The 23,276-nt window shown below is 43.7% G+C and overlaps 1 protein-coding gene across 10 annotated transcripts in view; it reads right to left on the bottom strand.

Annotated features, from left to right (window-relative positions):
* The window catches only part of ADRA1A (adrenoceptor alpha 1A), a 109,436-nt gene that overhangs the window by 60,997 nt on the left and 25,163 nt on the right, over positions 1-23,276 (bottom strand). Inside the window, exon 3 of one of the 10 annotated variants that reach the window (XM_053216401.1) lies at positions 11,418-21,325. The exons of 8 other annotated variants lie outside the window; for them this stretch is intronic. In XM_053216401.1, coding sequence (XP_053072376.1) covers positions 21,282-21,325 — 44 coding nt within the window. In that variant the 3' untranslated portion in view covers positions 11,418-21,281. One more of the 10 variants, XM_027077357.2, reaches the window with a different exon arrangement.

Genomic DNA, 23,276 nt, shown 5'->3' with positions numbered 1-23,276 from the left:
CAAGAAGAAAGTTTTTGTGATGATGGAACTTTTTAATACCTTGATTGTGCTGGTGGTGACCCACTTGTATGTGTTTATTAAAATTCACATAACAATGGGGTGCCTGGGTGGCTCCGTGGGCTAAGCGATGACTCCTGATTTCAGCTCAGGTCACGAACTCATGGTTCATGAATTTGAGCCCTGCACCAGGCTCCCAGTGCCGACCCTGCTTGGGATTCTCTCTCTCTGCCGCTCTCTCTGCCTCTCCCCTACTTGTGCTCTCTCTCTCTCTCAAAATACACAAATAAACTTAAAAAAATTCACATAACTATGCGGCAAAAAGAATGCATTTTACTGCATATAAATTACACCTCGTAGGAAAAATTCCATTAAGAACAAAAATAACTAGCCATTATGAATCTCTTAGTACCTGCCAGGCACTGTGGTTAGTGTTTCTACATGCATCCTTTCCTTTAATTTTTCACAATCACCTTATGAAATAGATAATGTAGGGGCGCCTGGGTGGCGCAGTCGGTTAAGCGTCCGACTTCAGCCAGGTCACGATCTCGCGGTCCGTGAGTTTGAGCCCCGCGTCAGGCTCTGGGCTGATGGCTCGGAGCCTGGAGCCTGTTTCCGATTCTGTGTCTCCCTCTCTCTCTGCCCCTCCCGCCATTCATGCTCTGTCTCTCTCTCTGTCCCAAAAATAAATAAACGTTGAAAAAAAAATTAAAAAAAAAAAGAAATAGATAATGTAATTATTTAAGTGAAAAAATTTAAGGTGACAGAATCACTCTTCAGTTTCTTTTCTTCTGTAAAGTTGCTTACATTCTTTTTTATTTTACTTTATTTTCGTATTTATTTTGAGAGAGAGAGAGAGAGTGTGTGTGTGTGTGTGCATGCACGCGTGCATGCTAGAGCAGGGGAGGGGCAGAAGGAGAGGGAGAGTCTTCAGCAGGCTCTGCACCCAGGGCTGAGCCCAGGAGGGGGCTCCACCCTACACCATGGGATCATTACCTGAGCCAAAATCCAGAGTCAGATGCTTAACTGACTGAGTCACCCAGGCGCCTTGCTGAAATTCTTTCTTCTTATTTTTTTTAAACTTTTAAAAATGTTTTCATTTATTTTTGAGAGACAGAGCATGAGCAGGGGAGAGGCAGAGAGAGAGAGAGGGAGACGCAGAATCTGAAGCAGGCTCCAGGCTCTGAGCTGTCTGCATGGAGCCCGACATGGGGCTCGAACTCGTGAACCGCAGGATCAGGACCTGAGCCGAAGTCGGACGCTTAACCGACTGAGCCACCCAGGTGCCCTTGTTTAAGTTCTTTTAAAAAAAATTCTTTAAATCTCCTCTCTAGGAATAATTTCTTGATTAAACATCCTTGATCGCCTTTGACCTATAACTTCATTGCCACTCAGTTGGGCAGTGTAAACATTCATTTTGCTATTAGACTTTTTACTATCTTTCCTAAGGCATATATCAGGCATTCCATCCATCTCTGCTACAAGCCATGCCTTTGTGGGAATATGCACACCCCTGCACACAAGCCTGTCACAAAAGACAATGTGTTTCATGACACTGAGATTCTAAAAGGATGCAGCTTCTGTACATAATGGGTGTATAAAAATAGTCACATTCTTTAAAACTTATAATTTACTTGGAGATCATTGCAGATTCACATACGGTTGTAAGAAATAATATAGAGAGATCTCTAATTACTTGGTTTCCTCCAATGGTGTCATCTTGCAAACACAGTAACAATATTACAACCAGGATATTGACGTTGATACAGTCAAGATTACAGCCTTCTCCATCACTGGCAGAGGTAGCACCCCTACCTCGCTCCCAACTGCAACCCCTCCTTAATCTCTGGCTACCACTAATCTGCTCTGCTCTCCATTTCTATAATTTTGTCATTTCTATAACTTTGTATAAGGATATTATATAAATGAAGTGATACAGTGCATAACTGTTTGGGGATTTTGTTTTGTTTTGTTTTGTTTTCCACTCAGCATAAATCTCTGGAAATTCATTCACATGTATCAATAGTTCCTTGCTTGTCCGTTTGTTTTCGAGAGAGAGAGAGAGCACGAGTTGGGGAAAGGGTCAGAAGGAGAGAGAGAGAGAGAGCACGAGTTGGGGAAAGGGTCAGAAGGAGAGGGAGAGAGACAGAGAGAGAGAGAGAGAGAGAGAGAGAGAGAGAGAATCCCAAGCAGGCTCTATGCCCAGTGCAGAGCCCGACACACGGCTTGATCCCATGACTCTGGGAACATGACCTGAGCCGAAATCAAGAGTCGGACCCTCAACCGACTGAGCCACTCAGGTGTCCCCAGCTCCTTCCTTTTATTACTGAATAGGAATGTTATCAATCTGTTTAACCATTCCCTTGCTGAAGAACATCTGGACTGTTTCTGATTTGGGGCTATTACAAATAAAGCTCCTATAAATATTCCTGTCAGCTTTTTGTGTGAGCATAAATATCACTCCTCTGGGATAAATGCCCAGGAATGCAATTACTGGGTTGTATGGTAGTTGCATGTTTAGATTCTTAAGAAATTGTCAAACTTTCTCAAAGTGTATCGTTTTATAATTGCCACCAAAAATTTATGAGTGATCTGGTTTCTCTGCATCATGGCCAGCATCTGTTATTGTCACTATTTTGTATTTTAGCCATCCTGATGGTTGTGTAATAATACCTAATGGTGATTTTAATTTGCATTCCCTAAGGGATAGTGATGCTGAACATCCTTTCATGTATTTACTTGCCATTTGCTACAGAAATATCTGTGCGTGTCTTTTGCCCATGTTCTACCTAGATTGCTTGGGTATTTTTTAATGAACTCCTTATATATTCTAGACACCAGCCTTTTATTGAGTATATGGGTTGCAAATAATTTCTGTCAGTCCGTAAGTTAGCTTTTCCTTCTCTGAACGAGGTTGTTTGTAGAGTGAAAGGTTGTTGTTTTTTTTTTTAATTTTTATAAAATCCAATCTGTTCATTTTTCCTTTGGTGAAGAGTGCTTTTGGTATCATGTCTTGTCTAGACCTCGATGCTAGATTTTTTTCCTTTGTTTTTTTTTTCCTAAAACTTTTATAGTTTTATGTTTTATATTTAGGTCCATGATCAATTCTGAGGTAATTTTTCTACAAGGTGTCAGATTTAGGTCAAGGTTTAATTTTTACCCCTGGATATCTAACTTCTCTTGCATCATGTGAGAGGCAGGCTGTTTTCCTCTGCTGTACTGCTTTTTCATCTTGGTCAAAAATCAGCTGGATATATTTGTGTGGGTCTATTTTTGGGGTCTTCACTTTGTATGTCCGCTCCTCTGCCAATCTATGCAGTCTTGATTAGTCTTGCTATATAGTAAGTTTTGAGAGTATACTTCTTTCAAATGGTTTTGGCTATTCTAGTTCTTTGACCTTCCATATAAATTTTAGAAGAGTCTTGTGTTGTATATAACTACAAAAATATCTTGCTAGGGTTTTGGGAGCAATTGTGTAGTAAGTGGGTATGAATCTGGGGAGAATTTATCATTTTAATAAGTGAGTCCATGGACACAATATTTCTTTCCATTTTTTTCAGATCTTTGATTTCATTCATCAGCATTTTGTTGTTCTTAGCATGTGAATACTGTACATTGCTGGATTTAAATGTAAATATTTCATTTTTGTGAGCAATTATAAATGGTATTATATTTTTAATTTTGGTGTCCATGTGCTCATCACTAGCATATAAAGAATTATTTTTTGTTTATCTTGTTTAAAAAAAATTTTTTTAACATTTATTTTTGAGAGACAGAGCACCAGTGGGGGAGGGGCAGAGAGACAGAGGGAGACACAGAATCCGAACCAGGTTCCAGGCTCTGAGCTGTCAGTGCAGAACCTGATGCAGGCCTGGAATCCACGAACTGTGAGATCATGATCGGAGCTGAAGTCGGATGCTTAACTGACTGAGCCACCCAGGCACCCCGTTTTTTTGTTTTTTTGTTTGTTTATCTTGTGTCTTGAGATTTTGTTGAACTCACTTTTTAGTTCTAGAATTTGGGTGTTTTGTTTTTTTAAGATTCCTTGGAATTCTCAACAGAGATACCATATCTACAAATAAATACATATATCTACAAATACGATATTGTATCATCTGTAAATAATGACAATTTTATTTCTTCCTGTCTAATCTGTATGTTTTTTCTTGCCTTAATGCATGGACTAGTATCTCCAGCAATGTGCTGAATAAGAATAGTGAGGGGGGGCATACATGCCTTATTCCTGATTGTAGAGGGAAAGCATTTATGCTTTCACCATTATGTTTAATGTTACCTGTAGGTCTATTACAGATAAATGGAATCAAATTGAGGAAGCTTCCCCATCTGTTCATAGCATTTTTTTTTTTTTAAATCATAACTGCACCGGTGGCTTTTGTCAAATGTTTCTTCTGCATCAGTGGATATAATCATGTGCTTTTACTCCTTTGGTGTGTTAATATGTTGAATTACATTGATTTCTAAATACTAAACTAGCCTTGCATCCTTGGAATAAATCTCACTTCATAATGATCTAGAATTTTTTCTATACTGCTGAATTCTATTTGCTATTCTTTTGTTAAGAAATTTTGGAAGGATAAAGGATATTAGACTGTAGTTCTTTCTCTCCTCCCTCCCTCCTTTCCTATCTACCGGTCTTCCTTTCTTCACTTCATTCACTGTCTTTGGTTTTGACACTAGCTCCAAAATTAGTTAGGAAATGTTCCATTCTCTTCTATTTTCTAGAAAAGATGTGTAGGATTGATGTCAATTTTTCTTCTGGTAGAATTCTTCACTGGAACCATCTAGGCCTGGAGATTTCTTTTCTGGAAGTTTTAAAGTTATGGATTCAATTCCCTTAATAGTTATAGGGCTATTTAACTGATTTATTTTATATTGAGTGAGCTGTGGTAATTTGCACTTTTCATGAAAGTAGTCCATTTCATCTAAATTGTCAAATTGTTGTGTGTAGAGCTGTTCATAGTATTCTGTCATCCTTTTGACATTTGCAGGATCTGTAGTGACATTCTGCTTCACTCCTGATATTGGTAACTTATGTCTTTTTTCTTTTTCTCTTGGCCAGTTTTGCTAAATGCTTGTCAATTTTATTACTCTTTACAAAGAACCAGATCTTTGTGTTATTTTCTCTATTGTTTTTCTGTTTTCAATTTCACTGATTTCTGTTCTTATTTCTTTCTTTCCTTCCTTCTTACTTTGGATTTATTTTGTTTTCTCTCATTCTCGTTTCTTGAAGTAGGAGTTTAGATTATTTATTTGACTTTTCCTTTTTTTATAACATTTTTATCATGCAAGTATGTGCATCTCAGCATGCCCTTAGCTGTGCTCCACACATTTTGATATTTTATTTACATTTTCACTCATCTAAATGTATTTTTTAAAGTTCTATTGAGACTTTCTCTTTGGTCCATGATTATTTAGAAGTGTGTTGTTTAGCTTCTAAACATCTGGAATTTTCCCTGATATTTTTCTGTTACTGATTTCTTGTTTGATTCCACTGTGATCACTGATCACACACACATGCATGATTTTACTTTACTTATTTATTTTAATGTTCATTCACTTTTGAGAGAGAGAGACAGAGTGCGACCAGGGGAGGGGCAGAGAGAGAGCGAGACACAGAATCCAAAGCAGGCTCCAGAATCTGAGCTGTCAGCATAGAACCCAACACGGGGCTCGAACTCATGAACTGGGAAATCATAACCTGAGCTGAAGTCAGATACTTGGGCCACCCAGGTGCCCCACATGCGTGATTTTAATTTTATGTTTGTTAAAGTGTGTCATATGGTCTATCAGGATATGTGTTCTGTGAGTGCTTGAAAAGAGTGTAATTCTGTTGTTGTTGGATTGGCATGTTCTATGTCAATTAGACCCTCTTATTGATAGTGTGTTGAGTTCTACATGCTTGTTTATTTTCAGTCTGGTTGTTCTGTCAACTGTCAAGAGAGGGGTGTTGATATCTTCAAGTACAACTGTGAATTTCTCTATTTCTCATGTCAGTTATATCAGTTTTTACTTCACATATTTTGCAGCTATGTTGTTTGGTGCTTATACATTTAGACTGCTAGGCCTTCTTGGTGGATTGACCTTTCAGTCAGAGTAATACATTCTTTGAAGACTACTTTGGTGCTCAAATAGCCATTCTTGCTTTCTTTGGACTACTGTTTGCATGATCTGTCTTTTTTTTACTTTCAACTCTCATATATCACTATATTTGAAGTAAGTTTCTTGTAGACAGCATATAGGTGAGTCATGTTTTTTATCTAATTCACTCTGCTAAGTCTGTGATCTAGGAGGCAAAAGAGAAAGCCCAGGAAATGTATCACTGTGGTGTTCCTTGGGTCTGAAGATCTCTAGTTGGTCTTCCTTCTATTTTTCAAAGTCTTCGTATGTTTTATATATCATGTCAAGGATTTTTAGTTGTAATTAAGTGGGAGGAATAGGTGAAAGTGTGTCCACTCTATCTCTCTGGAAGTAGAAGTCACTAGTCACATTTTGTAAGCCTTTGCTGTTGTTCTTGTGGCCGTTTCTCCATCAGGAGTACAGTCCTGGTGTGGTGGTTTACAGGGGACGTTTGGGAGTTAGACTGGTCAATATCCACCACTCTCCTGCCACATATGATCTTCACAAGGGAACAAATATGTCCGAGACTTACATTCTCCACCTGTAAAGCTGTACTTACCTCGTAACTTGCTTCGACAGCTGAAAAAGATGATATGTGCAAGTGCTTAGCATATGACTGTCGGGAACTTGAAACACAGCTAGTATGATTGAGGAGGTTAAGCTTTTAGTTTACTCAATTCTAAGTCATTTAAATTTAAATAGCAACATGGGGCTAGCGGCTACTCTATTCAGAGCGACACTGTTATAGATGGGGATAACTAATACTCACGGTATTCATGCAGAGTAAATAAAAATATGGAAAACTGCTTTGAAGACACTGTGATACACAACCTGAGGTGATATTTGTAGTCGATACAATAACTCAACTATGTTTTGGGTAGAGGCCAACAAAGTTATTTTTCCCCTTCTAACCGAGAGCTGTCAATTTTTTGTCATAGACCTAAATAGAAGAATAAATACCATCAAGAAATGAATGAAATGGAGGAGGACAGCAACAGGACGCAAAATGTGTGATTAGCCTTCCTCCGACGTGTGCTCCTCTCCATGACATGCTCATTCACCCACACACTACAGCGTCTGCCTTCCACACTGTCACCTGCTGAGCCCCATCCTACAGGATGGCTCTGTGCTGGGAGAGGGGCAGGGGCAGCAATTTCGATCTGCTTCCTCATAGAGCAATGCCTCACATGGAGCTCAGTTGGTAACAAGAATGTGGTCTGCTATGAGAAATTGGTCCCTGGTGATCCCTACCTCAAAAACATCCCACTACCCCCCTGCCATACTCTGATGAAAAGTCATCCAAGGGAACTAGAGAGGTTCTTTGACAGACTATTTCCCCCTTAGGGCTGTGAAGTCCATTCTGCAAACGAGGACAAGTGGACTGCTCCAAGGGCACCAGGATGGGTACTAGGTGGCCTGGCTTCTTTACTTCTCTGTGCCACCAAATATCTAGGTGGTACCAGAAAACTCAGCTCCCTGTCATCCTGTGTGAAATGGAGACTCAGACCTCCACCGGGATCATAATCCCCTGTTTTATACCTGACACTTGTACGTTTTTGTGACTTCAAGGGAACAGCCACTTCCTGATGTGTATTACAGTTGTAGAGATGAGTAACTGGAGGTGCCATAAGGTCAGAATTTGGTCAAAGTGTCACAATGAGATGATACCAGAACTGGAAGTGAAATCCTCATGACTCTAAGCCCTCGGGTCTTTGCCTTATACTGTGGTGCCGTGATCTCATTTAGAAGGAAGCGTTGCTCAGGGCTGGAAAACGAAGTGTCTAATGAGTAGATCTGCTTCCCTCCCTTGCTCAACCCTCACACTTGTTAACACAAGCCCTGGTTTGGATATATAGAAAGGACAAGAAAAGCAGAACAAAAGAGATACAGAGCAAAAAAAAAAGGGGGGGGGCAAGAGAACGGTAGAAGGGATGCTTAATAGTTTCCACCTGTCCATAAAGAAAGGCACTTAGAGTTTCCAGAAGAGCTAGCACCTTCTCGGAGTCAGAAGAATTAAGGAAAGTAAAGATGGGGAAGCGAGGTGGCTTTGTTCCCTTTAAGAGAGGTCTATTTAGTAAGTAGACACAGGGACAGCAGAGCTTGGGAATTAAGGCCCATTGGAGTTCCAATCTCTCCGGCAAGCCTCAGTCAGAGCAACCTCTTGAACTTTATTTTTCTCATCACTGTAAAGGGGGTTGTGACACCAATACCAAAGGATTATCGTGAGGATGAAGCGAGAAAATGTATATAACAGGGCTGTCCAAGGTAAAGAACACAACAGAAGAGAAAATTTATTAGTTTGGACTAGAACCAGATATTCTGTTTCAATCAAGTGATCTTCCCGTTATAATATATGCCTCCCCTCCTCTTCCCTCCCTCCTACCCAATGCCAGCTCATTCTCTTAAGCCCTCTAATTAGCTAAATAAAGAGTACAGACAGGGCCTAGGTGAAAAAAAATGTTCTCTGAGCCAAGTGAAATCCCCAGGGAAGGGAAGAAGCCCACATGGCCAATTACCATAGCATCATTTCATTTCCTCGGAGTGACTAATACCCAGAGATAGTCACTTAAACACTAATTGCAGAAGAACAGGTAGAAATCATGTTAAATGAGCCCATCTTTATTTCTGAGGAAAAAGACAGCCAGGCTCTGTGATCCACGAGTACGCTTGCTTCTTAATCTTCCACAGAAAGAGAGAATAGCTTCCATTTCCAATTGAACACTGGATTTTGACTGCATCAGTAGTTGTTCTCAAGCCAGCGGGCAGATTTACAGCATTGCAACGGAATTACCAGCATAACAATGTGCCAACTCCATTGTGGCGGCATCTGATTTTTCCAAATTCAAGCACTGCGTCAAACAGTGGTGCCTGCATGCTACAGAGAAACCACTGACCCCCACACATCTCACCTTGAACTTTCTAGAGCCTCCATGGCCTCGGTCCCCACGCTGTGTTGAGAGAGAGGGAGGAGAGAGCCCCCGCTTTGAGAAGGTGTTATGGGACCTCTTCACTGAGGGTTACTGTGAATCCTCGCTGCCCACCCTCCAGCTTGTTTTCTGTTTTCCACCTGTTGCTTCTTTTCCTTCCTTTTCTCTTCTCCTTCCTACCTCTAGCCATACTTCCTTCTACCACCAAAGTCAGTTTTCTTGTATCACAAGAGGTGGAAGGCAAGTAGGAAGGAAGAGAGAGGTCCTTCATTTCCTAATGCTGTCCTACTTCCTGACCTACAAAGTGACCATGAGTACTTTGCACTGATTATCCTAGGTCCCTCGTCACCCAAAGGCCAAGTTTACCCCACCTGCAAGCCGTTGGCCATTCCTGTCAAATTTTCCTAATCCCGCCTACTTAAATTCTACTTATTTCCTAAATTCCAAGTGCCACCTCCTTAAAAAGTCTTCCTTAACTACTTCAGCCCTTACAAAACTCCTGTCACTTCTTAAAAACAACAACAAAGTTTAGTTATAGTATCCACCTTACACACCAGTTCTATTGTGCATGTACTTAAGACTCCTCATTCTGATTTAATTATCCCTAAGGGAGGGGACCAAATCTCCCATCTCTCTTGTATTGTCCATACATGTCTTGGTTCAAGGCTATGCAGAGTTCATTGCCTATTTGATATCCACTTAAAACAGAAAACTCGCTTCCAAGTTCTGTGCACTGGTGTTTGCATGAGGGCAAGGGCTTGGTAAGCCACAGAGACAACTTTCCATAGTGTAATGGTTCAATCTGGCATAGAACACATTTCTCAAATGCCTCTAGTTTTCTAGGGACTGAGTTGGCCACTGGCCATGTCAGAAACACGTTTTGTCCAGAGCAGTCTACCTCTTCTTTATAAAGAGATAACCAACCCACCTATAAGCTGGCCTCATTCCCATCACAGAGATAATGAAAACAGGGTGCATTCTAGCTGAGTTAGTACTTCATGTCTGTCAAGCTCCGCTCATGTTCAATTTCCTTCCATGACCTTCCTCAGACCATGCAGCCATAAGGCTGTGTTTCCTAAAAAAATGAAATGAGGAATGCCAGAATGACTAAGATGATGTTCTCATGGGAGGATCCTTTGAATCTATTTCCAGTTGGTGGTTGAGTGTTTCTGACTGGCAGGCAGTTCTGCGTGCCATATTCAGAGACCCAGGCTCCTTCCACATGTGGCTCTGCAATGTCCTAAGACCCTGGGGCGACCTGGATCCAGGAGCAATGGCAGGACCACAATATGACTTCCATGGTTCTAGCCACCTCTGCCTACATGGGTTCCATCTTTCGCACAGAATAACACAAATTGTATTGTAGGACTCAGTATAAAGATGAATATATCGTGTGTTAATATACTTTTGTGGAACTGAAAATTAATTTTTGCATTTGGCTTTTTGAAAAAATTAATACATTTCCATGAGCTCTTACAAGTCTCATGGTCCCTAAGGGCTGTGCTCAGCTAGTCTGTGCTTATTTCCTCCTGGTCCAAATCTCCATGGCGCCAGCTGCCCCGTGTTCTTGGGACCCAGTTCATGTTGCCCTGGTCTGCCCCCTTGATACATACACGTCAGTCTCACCAGACAGACAGCAGGACAGCAGGACGTTGGGCCTTTTGCTTGCATGTTGTCCAGTGCTTTGCCGAGAGTGAGGGCTCTAGTCGTATGGATGACACAGCTGTCGTGGATTGGGCAATTTCCTTCACTCACCAAACCTCAGTTTCCTCATCTGTAAAATCGAGTGCTAGATCTGAATCCCCCTCATGGTACTTCTGTGTGGACGAAATGAGATGATTCATGCTTAGCGCAGCATCTGGTCCTTGGTAAGTACTAAATTTGGGGAAGCAACGTTTTTATCATTATGACTTAATATGACAAGAACTCATATTTATAGAAGCTTGGGCTCTCAAAGAACTGCCACGGGATGATAACATGGCTGTGGTTTTCTGTCTCAAGCTTGTTTATGGGAAACGCTGAGGTTTAACAGAAAGGTTCTGGAGTGAGACTGACATGGATTTAAATCCCACTCCGCCACTCACCAGCTGGGTGGCATATCACACATACTTAATCTCTCCGACACTCTGCTTTCTCATCTGTGAAGTCAAATGACTTCCTTTACAAGTACTAAAACATTGTCCTTGGTCACCGCGTCACCAGGCCGCCTTCCTTTTCTGTTGAGGAAGACGATTAGTGTCTAAATATCTCCTGCTGTGGTTATGAAAGCCTCAAGGTTCTTACGGGAGGCCCGGAAATTTGGTGTGGAGATCCAGAGTGCTAGCTCTCTTCTCTGTCCCTAGCCGTGTTAGAATAACAACAGGAAAGTCCTCATCAGTCATTAGCACCATTACCTAAAATGTGCTTCTAGTCTCCAAAAAGCAGGTTCCATTGGCTGAAGAAAGGAGGGAGGATTTAAGAACCCAAGGCTGGGGGCAAAAGGTCTGAGATGCCGAGGGCTGTGTTATTTATATTTTATAATATATAAATATTATATACATATATTTTTTTTTCTGTGATACCGGCATTGCCACAATTTGATGAAATCCTCTTGGTTTCAGAGTAACTACACTCCCCGTAGAGCTGTCTACTAAATGAAGTCGTAGGGTGTGAATTCCAATTCTTTCAAGTCTCGGTGGTTAGTGGCCTAATATTCACCCGACCCTGACCTAAACCCTGAAAACAGCAATCAGGCCTATCACCTAGCGAGCCATCTGCTAGGGACGTGTCACAACCACCTGCAGGACGATCTGGGTGAGAATCCAGGACCTGATTCCAGTCCTGTCTTTGCCACGTACAGCTCCATGAGTTACATCACTTTGTCCTGGGATTCCTTTTTTTCTTCCCTTATAATCTGCATAATAACACAGTAGCTACCTTGTAGGGTTGTATGCATGAGGTAGCACATGTCAAGTTCAGAGCGTCTGGTGCATAATTTTGCAAAAGCATCACATCCCAGTACAGCAGAGGGACACTACCTAAGCGACTGCTGGAAGCTGGGAAACACAATTTAGGAGGCTTCTAGCTGTCACCTGAGCCAGGGACTGCACCATCACTCACACAGAGCCACAGAGCAACCTGCAGCATAGCATGTCTGCCTTATTTGCTGGCAAAGCCAGAGTCTGGATAAACCCTGCTGGATTCAAGACCATACGAAAAGAGGCAGAAATAGAGGGCCAGCAAAAAATGACCACAAAACAAGGCAAATTCAAATGGCTTCTAGTAGTATCCATAATGCAGAGCCGCCTGGAAACGGAATAACAGGAAGATAAGACGGGTCCCAAAGAGCATTGGAAAAAATGAGAAAATGAAAATATATGCAGGCTCCTTAAAGCATGCAACCACTACCGCGAAGATTTCAATTCATCCTGTATTTTTAATAAATCTGAAATAATTCGAATGGAATTTTCCTTGGTACTTACAATTGTGTTATAAATTTCACCGGTTAAGAAAAAATGGCAAGGGAAAGATGGGTGGTTCAATAAATGGAGGGAGAAAACAACAAGCAGAGAACAATAGGCAATATGATAAGATGCTTAATCACATGTCAAAGGAATGCAGCTACAAGTCACAATGACCCTTGACGCCACTTGTGAACACATGCAGCTTGCATTTGGAGTTTATTATGAACACAGGCAAAGAGGCAGCAATGAGAGTCAGAGGAACAGCCCAATGAAAAGTGAAAACCTAGAAAAAGATCAGTAATTCCATACCCCACCATCCGCCTTAGAGACAGCTCTGTGCGCACCTGGTAAGTTTCTACAGATCTGAAAAAATTATCCAAGGAGCAGGCAAGCTGAGTGCAGGCAGATTCATTAGGGACGTAGTGCCTCTGCATCCCTAACTACCGAGGGGAGATGGGGGTATTGTAAACCCGAAGACAGCAGCAGGTGTGTGTGAGAACGTGCCTCTGCTAGACTCCATTCAACAACCTGCATCAGAGACACAAGGACCCACTACAGCATACACGAGGCAGCGTTTCTGGGGTTTGCCTAGGGAGCTGTAAGATTAATAAGCCTCCTGGGTCTTCCTCATGCTCACCAAAGTTTGAGAAGCACCACTTTATTTATTTTTTTATTTTTGTAATGTTTATTTATTTTTGAGACAGAGAGAGAGAGAGGACAGAGCGCTAGTAGGGGAGGGGCAGAGAGAGGGAGACACAGAATCCGAAGCAGGGTCCAGGCTCTGGGCCGTCAGCACAGAGCCCGATGCGGGGCTTGAACCCATGGTTGGTGAGATCATGACTGGAGCCGAAGTCGGACACTTAACCGACCGAGCCACCCAGGTGCCCTGAGAAACCACCATTTTAGCACCTCCCACCCAGAGTGTCCCTGCCAGACGGCAACAGGCTGCTCTTGGACCCACTGGTTCCTTGTGGGGAGGCAGAAGAACAGGTTGACACCCAAGACCACTCTTACCAAAAGGAGCTTCGTGACCTATTCTGTCTGCACCCACCCTCGAACCTTGGAAGAAGCCGTGCACCCTTTTCTTTCAAAGAAAGGGGAGGACGTGGAGGAACTTGGCTGTGAAATTATGATGCTATGATCTCATTCTTGTCAATCTGGTTCTGAGCCTGGCTTTCTTCTGCTGTCTCCAGAACCCCAAACTTAATCATCAGGACTCCCTGTTCTTGAGTGTGAGGATGACACACATCTGGAACCACAGGGAAATGGCCATGAAAGGCTGAGGTTGTACAGCCAGACAATATTCTTTTAATGCAAAGAGGGGAAGAGTTGACCAAAGGTAAAACCAGAGATGGTTTGCCTGGGGGTTGGGGAGGGGACAGCGCAGTCAAATCCTATCAGTGTGGCTATGGCAAGAGCTTGCAGAGATGATGGTTTACTTAAGGAATTAACAGAAAAATAAGCTGTTCTGCCCACAATCATCTCAACTGCCAAAACCCCAATTATTTCTTACCCTGAAATGATCCTAGGAAAAGAACAGTCCAACTTCTGCCCCAGCGTCAACTACTCCCTCTTGACCTTGTGGTAACTCCTTCGGAATATTAAAATATGATTCTTTAGCCTCTCGAGCTGACCCGGGCTATTACAGTGTCTTCCCAGATGGGGTCAACTGGGGTCTCTCTCTCTCTCCATCTCTCTGCCTCTTTCTCTCTTTTCTCTTTTTCTCACGTACACGCACACACATTTTTTTTCTCTCTCTTCTTACTTATGTTCACAATGCTAAAGAATTTGACGAAAGCCCAAGATATTGGTCTTCATATGAGTCTCACTGATGCATGTTACTTTCTGGACTTCAGGGGACTGAAGTCTTTTAAAAAGAAACGTGCTCAGGAGAAGGGTCAGTGGGGCGGGGAGACCGTGGGGCTCTGGAGCGTGGGTACCTAATCATGTATCCTTGGCAGCTGCAGCAAGAACCCCTGCTGACTTGTCAAACTCTCACATGGACGTTAAGAAGATTAAGATAATAGCATGCCTAACATAGCTAATAAGAAAGATTTGAAACAATTGGCAAAAATAGATGGAGTTATGAAACGCTTATTAAGGGATAATGATTCCATGTCACAATAACGACAATATAGGGTCGGCTTAATTTCACACACCGAGAAGAGAGATGTAGATGATATGGGGGCAGAAAGAGACAGAATCTGCAATGTTCTGTGCCCAGTACCCGACATGGCAGGCAGAGACACACTCGCCTGGGAATGAGCGCCGCCCCCCCCACCCCAAAACACCCTCATCACCGATCATGGCCAGGTTGGGAAGGGTGTGCAGGTCACAGAGCTGTCCGTTCACATCCGCTGTGTTGGCCACTGGAGGAGGTATATCTGTGTGTCCAAACAACTTAAACAGATTTCCCTTAATTTCAGAGTAGTCACATCGACCTTCCCCCTTTGTAGCCTGGGCACATCATCAACATGCCAGTTCCCTCCCTGTTTGTTTTTTAGGGACAAGAAGCATGTAATTCCACTCAAAGGGAAGTGGCTGAGGACCCCTTCGGGCCCAGAAGGGTGAGGAACACACCGAATGCAGCTCCTTCCCATGCCCATCCCTGCCTCTCCAGGGAGGAGCCCCTGCATCGGGACCCCTGTGCCCGGTGCAGACCGGACTCTGGGCAGGCAGGCTGGAGCACGAGGGGAGGTCCTCCTGGTCTCCACTCCGTATCTCTCACCCATTTAGAGGAAACAGCCAGCTGGAAGCCCAGGGACTTTCTCAAGCCCATTGGCCTTGTCTTTCCTTCACCAAACTCTCTTTCCTTTCAAAAGGGATGGGAGCAAGCTTCCGTCTGCAGCGAGAAATGACAAAGACCTGAACAAAGATGAGGCTTTTGATCCTCCGATGGGATGCTCAAGGTGGGAAGACAAGCAGTGGGTGACTCTCCTACATTGCTGGTGAAATGGTGGAAGAGAGTCTTAAGAAGATTGTCTGCAACATGATTTAAAATCGAACGCAAGCATACCCTTTCCACGAGCAGACCTCCTTTCAGGAGCCCATCTCACGGAAGCAGCAGCACTCACATACAGAAGCACCTCTGTAAGCCATGCGCGCTGTTGGGAGGCAAAAGTCTGGAAACCAGGGGAGCACCCATTGACAGAGGAGCCAATGAACGTGACAGACCCCAGATGGCTTCCATACAGAACTAAATGAGCAGAGGAAAAGCACAGACACAAAACACGTTGTGAGCACGTGGTTTCTTGGAAGAAGTCGGTGAGGCTGACGTTAGTGTACAGGACAAGAGATGGGAAGGAACTGTGCCTCCCTCTGGCCCCTCCAAAAAAGAATAAAAGGAAAGGCTGGCACTAACCATTCAAGCATGTGGTGTAAGTCAGAGAAGCGGATTGACTTTTGGGGACGTGCCGTCAAGATCATACCTGTTGGGGAGAGACGTAAGCTGGATCTCTGCCAATCCCCGTGGAGCTGGTAGTGCTCTGGACAGTTATCCCGAATTAGGATAAAGACCAGGCATTGGACTCAGGCTGCTCCTGGGAAGGAGGCGGCTCCCATCAGAAGAGGGAGAGCACCCGGACGGACGGGGAGCCCGAGTCAACCATCCAGCACAGGGATGGCGCTTTAGTCCTGGAGGGGAGGGGCCCGATGGCCAGGCACAGCAGCCACTGCAGGGGGCATCATCACATGCCTGAGTCTGTGAAATTATGGATACCGTGCGCGCAGATGCACAAAGAAAAAGAGTAAAGAGAAGAGAGGCCTCTTCGATTCTCAAATTTTAAATTTATTCCTCACACGGACAGTTCTGAAGCCAAGCCAGCCTCCATACCAAGGGGCTGTGGAGTAGACTCCCAGCCTGGGCAATTCTGGTGGTAATACTGCCTGATGATTTCCCTGACGTCGTTACAATGGAAACCAGGCGCCAAGCTCCCGGCTGAACTAATGTCCGCTCCTGAGAACTCTGACTGCCTTCTATTTTTGAATGGGTTGGAAATAGAACCAAGGGATAAATTTTGTCTCCCTTTTGCTTGTCAGGGTTGGGTACCTTGAAATCAAGCATAAAACACAAAGGAAAGCCCTCAGAAGGACAGGAGGGCTGAGCTACATAGGGGGCTGTAAACTTGAAGCAATTGTTCCAACCCAGCCCTAACTAGGAAGCCCAGTGGTGACTCAGGCACCCCTTGAGGCCAATTAAGATGCTATAAAAAATGCAGGAACTTCAAAATTGGACACGTAATGAGCCCTTCAATATCATCTTCTCCTTCTTGCACCATATTACTAAGGCAAAGTGGAGACAACGCATTCTGTGTGCATATTTCTCCCAAGATTACCTTCTGCAATCATCTGAAAGATTTCATTTCTATCAACAAGTGTTAGGAGAACAACAGAGAGGAAAATGAGGCTGAAGCAAAGCTTCAAAGTTCTGTGTTTCTACTGATATGGAAAGAAAGATCCAGCAGCCCGTCCTCTTGCAACAGGATATCCTCATTTAGTTAACATTGTTCTGGAAAGAATAATGTAATTAGCCAAGAAAAAGGTAAGTTACACATGTTGGAAAGGAGGACGAGAGTTAGTAAATGTAGATGATTTTTGTATATCTGGATATCCCAAAAGAATTAGCTGGAAAAAGACCTCCTAGTACTATAATAGGAAAGCAAGGAGGAAGCTGGTTGAACGTTAACTATATTAGAAATCTATAGTTTTCTTTTATACTAGCGATAATTAGAACTATTGGAATGTGATGGGGGACAAGATTCCATCACAGGAACAATAAAAATATAAAACACTTAGGTTTACATTTAACTGGAGATGGATAGAATAAACAAAGAGAAAGCTAACAGAAAACTAACTGCCTTCAATGAAGCGGGTTGGAAAGTTTTCATGTTGCAAAGATAGCAATTCCATTCATTTGAATATGTAAGTTAACAGAATTCCAACTAACAGTTTATTTGGCACTAGACAATTCTAAATTTCATCTAGAGGAATAAATATGGATGAAAATCCTAAACGAAATGGGGGCTGTCCTATTAGATTTTAAGATACTCTTAAAATGACAGTAATTTATAAAATATTGATACCAAAACGGAAAGGCTGCCTGCTGATTGATCATTCAGCTACTTCTGATCCCTCCGGGCACGGAAATTAGCATCCTGTCTTTTCTCAGCTGACCATGGACTCTTGTAGGTGGTATTTCGCATCATGGCCATCTTCTCCCAGGTCCTCCCAGCCCAGCAAAGGAGCCATCAGCCCCCCTGGTCCTCAACACCATCTTAGGAAAAGCAGTTGTAGCCCTAAGCTTTGGACCTTTGTTCCTTTTGATGATGCTGAGTCAGTCTCCAAGGTCAGAACATGTCCTCTGGTTGTCCCTCCAGGACACCAAACATCTGGGAGAGAAGTGACCCATCCAGTTGGAACCAGCCCTTCTGTTTTCCAGCTTCCTGTTGGCCTTTCACTGGATGAATAAAATATGCAGACTCTTACTTTAATTTTTCACTTGTCTCCTGGACTTTCGATGCCTCGCATACCAGAGCTTCTCAAGTCATTTGTGTGAAGGGCTAGTTTTTTTTCCAAACGCATCGTGTACGAGCACTTTTTTTAAATGCAAGAGGAATAAATAACCAAAAAAAAAAAAAAAGAAAAGAAAAAATGCCAAGCAAATACAAGCCCAAATTTTTATTATATTCAACCGACATAAAATTCCTCTGTTATATGGCTCCAAATGCCTCTAAACACTCTTTTCACAGGCCAGTGACAAACCATCAGTACCAGGCCACCTGCCACTGACTGTACTGTCCTAACCTCGTCATCAACAAACCGGCTGCCACTGTAGCTAAGGATTCTTCACACCCTGTGGCCCGTGCCACAAGACCATCTTCTACTTTTACAACCCTTTACTTTCGATAGCACTCAAATCCTCTCCCTCAAAGGACTCTCCAGCATCATTCTGAGGAATAACTGGGGCAACTTCTTAAGTTTTGGTTTTTTTTTTTACATTTATTTATTTTTGAGAGACAGAGAGAGAGAGAGAGAGACAGAGCACGAGTGGGGGAGGGGCAGAGAGAAGGAGACACAAGCCGAAGCAGGCTCCAGGCTCCGAGCCGTCAGGACAGAGCCTGACTCGGGGCTTGAACTCGCAAACCGTGAGATCATGACCTGAGCCGAAGTTGGATGCTTAACTAACTGAGACACCTGGGTGCCTAATTGGGGCAACTCTTAAACAAACCCCATTTGTCAGGCGAGTGATGCAATTCCTCGTAGACACTTTCAGCGATGTGCCCACCGTGGTAAGTGATGAAGCTGGAACTCACCTAAAGTGTCCTGATTCCTGATCGCGGGTTCTTTCCATCCCCCAGGGGAGCCGTGTACGTGGTGATAAACGACAAGCTGATCCATTTGATGAGTTTATCCCATGGCCCTGGCTGGCCAAAAACACTTTATGCGCGAATACTGCCAAAGTCCCTTTTTGCCTTTCTTTACCCCATATATTCTTGAAGAAAGCTCCCCACTCCAAATTGTCCAGCGCCCTTGGGCTAATGGTATTGTTCCTACACTGCCTCACTGTGTTGAGAGAAAAACTTCAAATGATCCATAATTTTCAAAAACAATAGCAAATCTCAAACCACAGCAGTGTCACTAAAAACTCTCATTAAACTCTTCAAGAAGTGTAACAAATTAGTTAGGCTCCATGGCCACAACCAAGGTGGCCTTACTCACCTCCTAGCTGCGCTTCCAAACTGCAGGTGCGGTACGTTATGTAGGAGCAAATAAGCAGCCTCTGGCATCCCAAGTTTGTAAGTTAAGCTACGAAGATTTCAGGAAATTTTGAACCAAATCTCTGCTTATTATTCAGAAGGGGATGTGTTTCTCTGTCTTCTGCAGGAGGGGTCAGCGGTGTGCTTGGGGTGAGTGACAGCAAAGCTAAGTGCTCACGTCACCGCGGGGTTCATGCAGTTAAATGGAGTTCTAGAGAGCTTCAGGAGCGCAATGCTCCAGCTCAGGAAGGCAGCGTGGGGCAGGGGGAAGGCCTGGGTGCCAGAATCACAGGGTCCTAGCCTCCAACCCAGCCCTGCCACTCCCCAAATGGGTAATGGGCCTTGACTTTGGGATGCTAACGGGACTGTGATGATGGAACAAAGGTATATGTGTAAAATGGCTTAGCACATACATGCTGGAAATTACTTGTCTTTGTAAATAGAGAAAAAGCGCACAGAGTTCACCTTCCACTACCAGGCGTCTGCCTGCATCTTTTCAAAAAGCCCCTCGGAAAAGATTTTTGATTTATTTTTCCTCCATACTGACTCTATCGTATTAAAATAGCTTCAGGTGAGGTACAGAAGCTACATGAAAAAAACACAGTTAAAAAGAGCAGTGAGAGTCACATTAAAGTCTACAATAGCCATTGGGCACTCAACTAGACAGCCTGAGTGAGGGCTGACTGATATCCACAGTGAGGATGTTTGCTAGGACGGGATAAAAAAAGGTTTGCTTTATGAAACAATTTTGCATTGGCTGTTCTGATGCCCATTTCAAGAAGCTAACTTATGTGGGGGCTCAGTCGGTTGAGCGTCTGACTTTGCTCAGGTCATGATCAAACGGCTTGCAAGTTCGAGCCCAGCGTGGGGCTCTGTGCTGATGGCTCAGAGCCTGGAGCCTGCTTCGGATTCTGTGTCTCCATCTCTCTGCCCCTCCACCACTCACGCCTATCTCTCTCTCTCTCAAAAATAAAGAAACATTAAAAAAATTAAAAACAAAAAAAAAGCTTACGTGTCTGAAGAAGATGTATTTCTGGCTCAGAGTGCTCCCACCTTTGCTGGCTTTGATCCCTATTCTAACACAATACCTTAGTCTCTGTCAGGGCAACTCAGAGGACAGGGGAAATAAAATCATCTTTAAGTTACTGGAAGCACTACAACATACAATAAGGACGTTTCGATTTTCTTTCTTTTTTTTCTTTTTTTTTTGGCTTGAGTTGTCCCAGTTGGCTGTCTACACTGATCACAAGACTCCTGTTTCTCAGGACTGTGGAGAGGGAAGCCAAGAAACTGAGTACAAACCAGGACAGGCATTCCATCATACAGATGTTTCACACCATGTTTTGTTTTCTGGAACCAAAAGACATACGAAGACTTAAGTTTGCAAGACCACGTTTGAGCACTTCGGATACCTGAAGTTTGTTTTTTTTTTTGTTTTTTTTTTTACCGTTTATTTATTGTGAGAGAGGGACAGTGAGGGAGGGGCAGAGAGAGAGAGGAAGAGAGAGAATCCTAAGCAGGCTCCAGGCTCAGCAGGGAGCCCCACGCGGGGGCTCGATCTCACAACTGTGAGATTGCGATCTGAGCCGAAATCAAACAGCTGGACGCTCAACCGACTGAGCCACCCAGGCACCCCTGAATTTTCTCCTTTTATGTTTAAATGTTTTACGACAGGAGGCCCAAGCCTGTCTTTGCCTGCATGTACATCTGAAGAAGCAGACTGGGCCCAGCTGAAAGTCACTGATGCCACCTTCCTTCCGAGTGTCTGTGGCAGGGGGAAACCCCAAGCCCTCGGCTCCGCTATTCATACAAAACGTGGTGCAGTTGGTCGGGTTCTCTGCGCTCTATGTTGAAAACAGTTTTATCACCTCACATGTTGAACCGGATTTTGGGTCTCTTTCATTTACTTCCACAGATGTTTACTCAGCACTTACTACTGCGCTTAGGCCCAGAGGCTTCCGAGCTGATCACGACTGACTCAGGTTAGGCCTGTAGCATACAATTCAGAGCTTACGAGACAATCATCCAAGTGGATCCCGTCGTTCTGCTGATGAAGACGAGAGGCCTGGAAAGAAGAAACCTTCCCAGAGTCACACCGTAGGCGAGCGTGAACCGTTCAAAGTCACGCTTCTACGCGAGGGCAACTCAAGAGTTTAAAATCACAGTTACAATGTCGGTGCCATTACTATCAAAGAAATGGCTGAAAATAAAAGGACGACGTGCCAGTCCCCTATCATGTAGCTTCTGGACATAGCTGTCAATTCATTTCTCCATCTGGATACAGCATAGCAGCTGTCTACACGCCGTCTGCACACGTCTACTCATCTACTCGTCTACATGCGTCTACTCGCTCAAACTGCCCGTGGATCTTCCAACTTATCCTTTGTTTCTGAAGGCAGAAGTCAAGGCCACGATGACCCTCACTGTGTTCTCAGCTTTATTCTAGGTGAGTCAGATATGGAGCCCTGAATAGCAGAGACCGGGTTTTCACACTCAAGATTTTTATAATCTAGGGAGACACCAAGCCAGACTTGCATGCAAATGTGTGTTAATAAAGTCCGTGTTTAATTATGGAATGTGCGTATCAATAATGTTAGCAGGCTATGGCTCGTGCTAGTCAAGTTGTGTCTTTTAGGAAGGCTTTTGGACACCCTGCCCCCCAAATTGGAAAACCAACCTCTTCCAACTGTGCCTTTGTGCTTATCGTGACCCTACGTGGGGCTCAGTTATGTGTCAGTCTCCACGTTGAAGTCAGGGTCCGCTTGTATCTGCCACCCAGTAGGCTCTCAGTATGTTTCTTGCATTAAGTAAATAAAAGATATTTTGAGATCCTAGTCCACTCTGGGGTAGCTTCCCAGAAGAGGAAAGCTGGGATTTATTTTAAGACATGGAAATGATTTGGTGGAAGGAGGCACATTTCTTCCTTAGTTCCCTTCACTATGCCTAGAACATGGGAGCAGGGCTTGGGGTGGGCGTAGTCAGAAGGGCTTGGGGGAGAGGTGAGGCAGACTGTGCCTGCGCTTCTTCCGTGACTGGAAAGAAGTCCTCAGGGGCGGGCTCGCTCCACCAGAGTCAAGGGTGAGAACAGGAAACGAAGTCCTGACCCTCGACCCTGCTTCACCTGTACCCTCCTACCGTATGTTCTCTGTACGAGACGCCATTGTACCAAACTTTGCAGTGACCTTGGGAAATCACTTCCATCTGGAAGCCTGGGTGAGTCACAGGAAGGCAAGATGAAATTCTCCAGTTTGCATTTGGCCCGGACTGTCACGTCTGCATTTTGACCCTTATGAAACGCTATTACCCAAGAACATACGGATGGCTGCAACAATCAAAAGCCTTGCGGCTCCAATTCCCTTCCCGTGCACACGGTTAGACATAGAAGTCACAGTTGCTTACAGGCTGCAGTTGGACTTTGAGAAAATGGTAGGCTCTGGAAAGCTCTGGGCACTTGGTCAGGACAGTAGCAAAGTGCAAGGGTTTGGGAAGGTAGTGGTTGGGTGGGAGAGTGTGTTGCATGCAATTTTTTTCTTTCTGGTTTTTGTCCCAGGAGATCCATTTGATATTGACACCTGAACTTTGTAACATAGCCGGGTCCTACTCCACTGGCTTCTACACAAAAAAACATGATGCAAAGCAGCTGGGGTAAAAGCAGTTACCATGGAAACCCCAGGCTTTAGTTTGGAAAGTAAAAGTGATATTTGTGATGACCGCAGCTATGGTTTGTACCGATGCGCTTCCCGGGAAGTCTCTTTTTATCCTGAACTTTAGTATTCCTTTCTTTCCCGCCTGCGGAATTTGGCAAAAGAAAAATTTTAAATCAGATAGGAAATATTACCTTCCCAGTTAAATAGCTAAAACAGGAGACCTTGATTTATTCAAACCATATTTGTTGAAGACAGATTTAACTCTAAATGGGGAAACTGCTTAAAGGTCAAGTTTTGTCTTGGATACTTTGAAAGAGTTGCTAAGCATTTTGTCCCCCAGGAAGGCTGCGCTGACACCAGGAGGTGTTA

This window comes from Acinonyx jubatus, chromosome B1 (assembly GCF_027475565.1).
Source record: "Acinonyx jubatus isolate Ajub_Pintada_27869175 chromosome B1, VMU_Ajub_asm_v1.0, whole genome shotgun sequence".
NCBI lineage: Eukaryota > Metazoa > Chordata > Mammalia > Carnivora > Felidae > Acinonyx > Acinonyx jubatus.
Note: the sequence above shows the minus strand (reverse complement) of the source record. Positions and strands in the feature narration are given on the sequence as shown.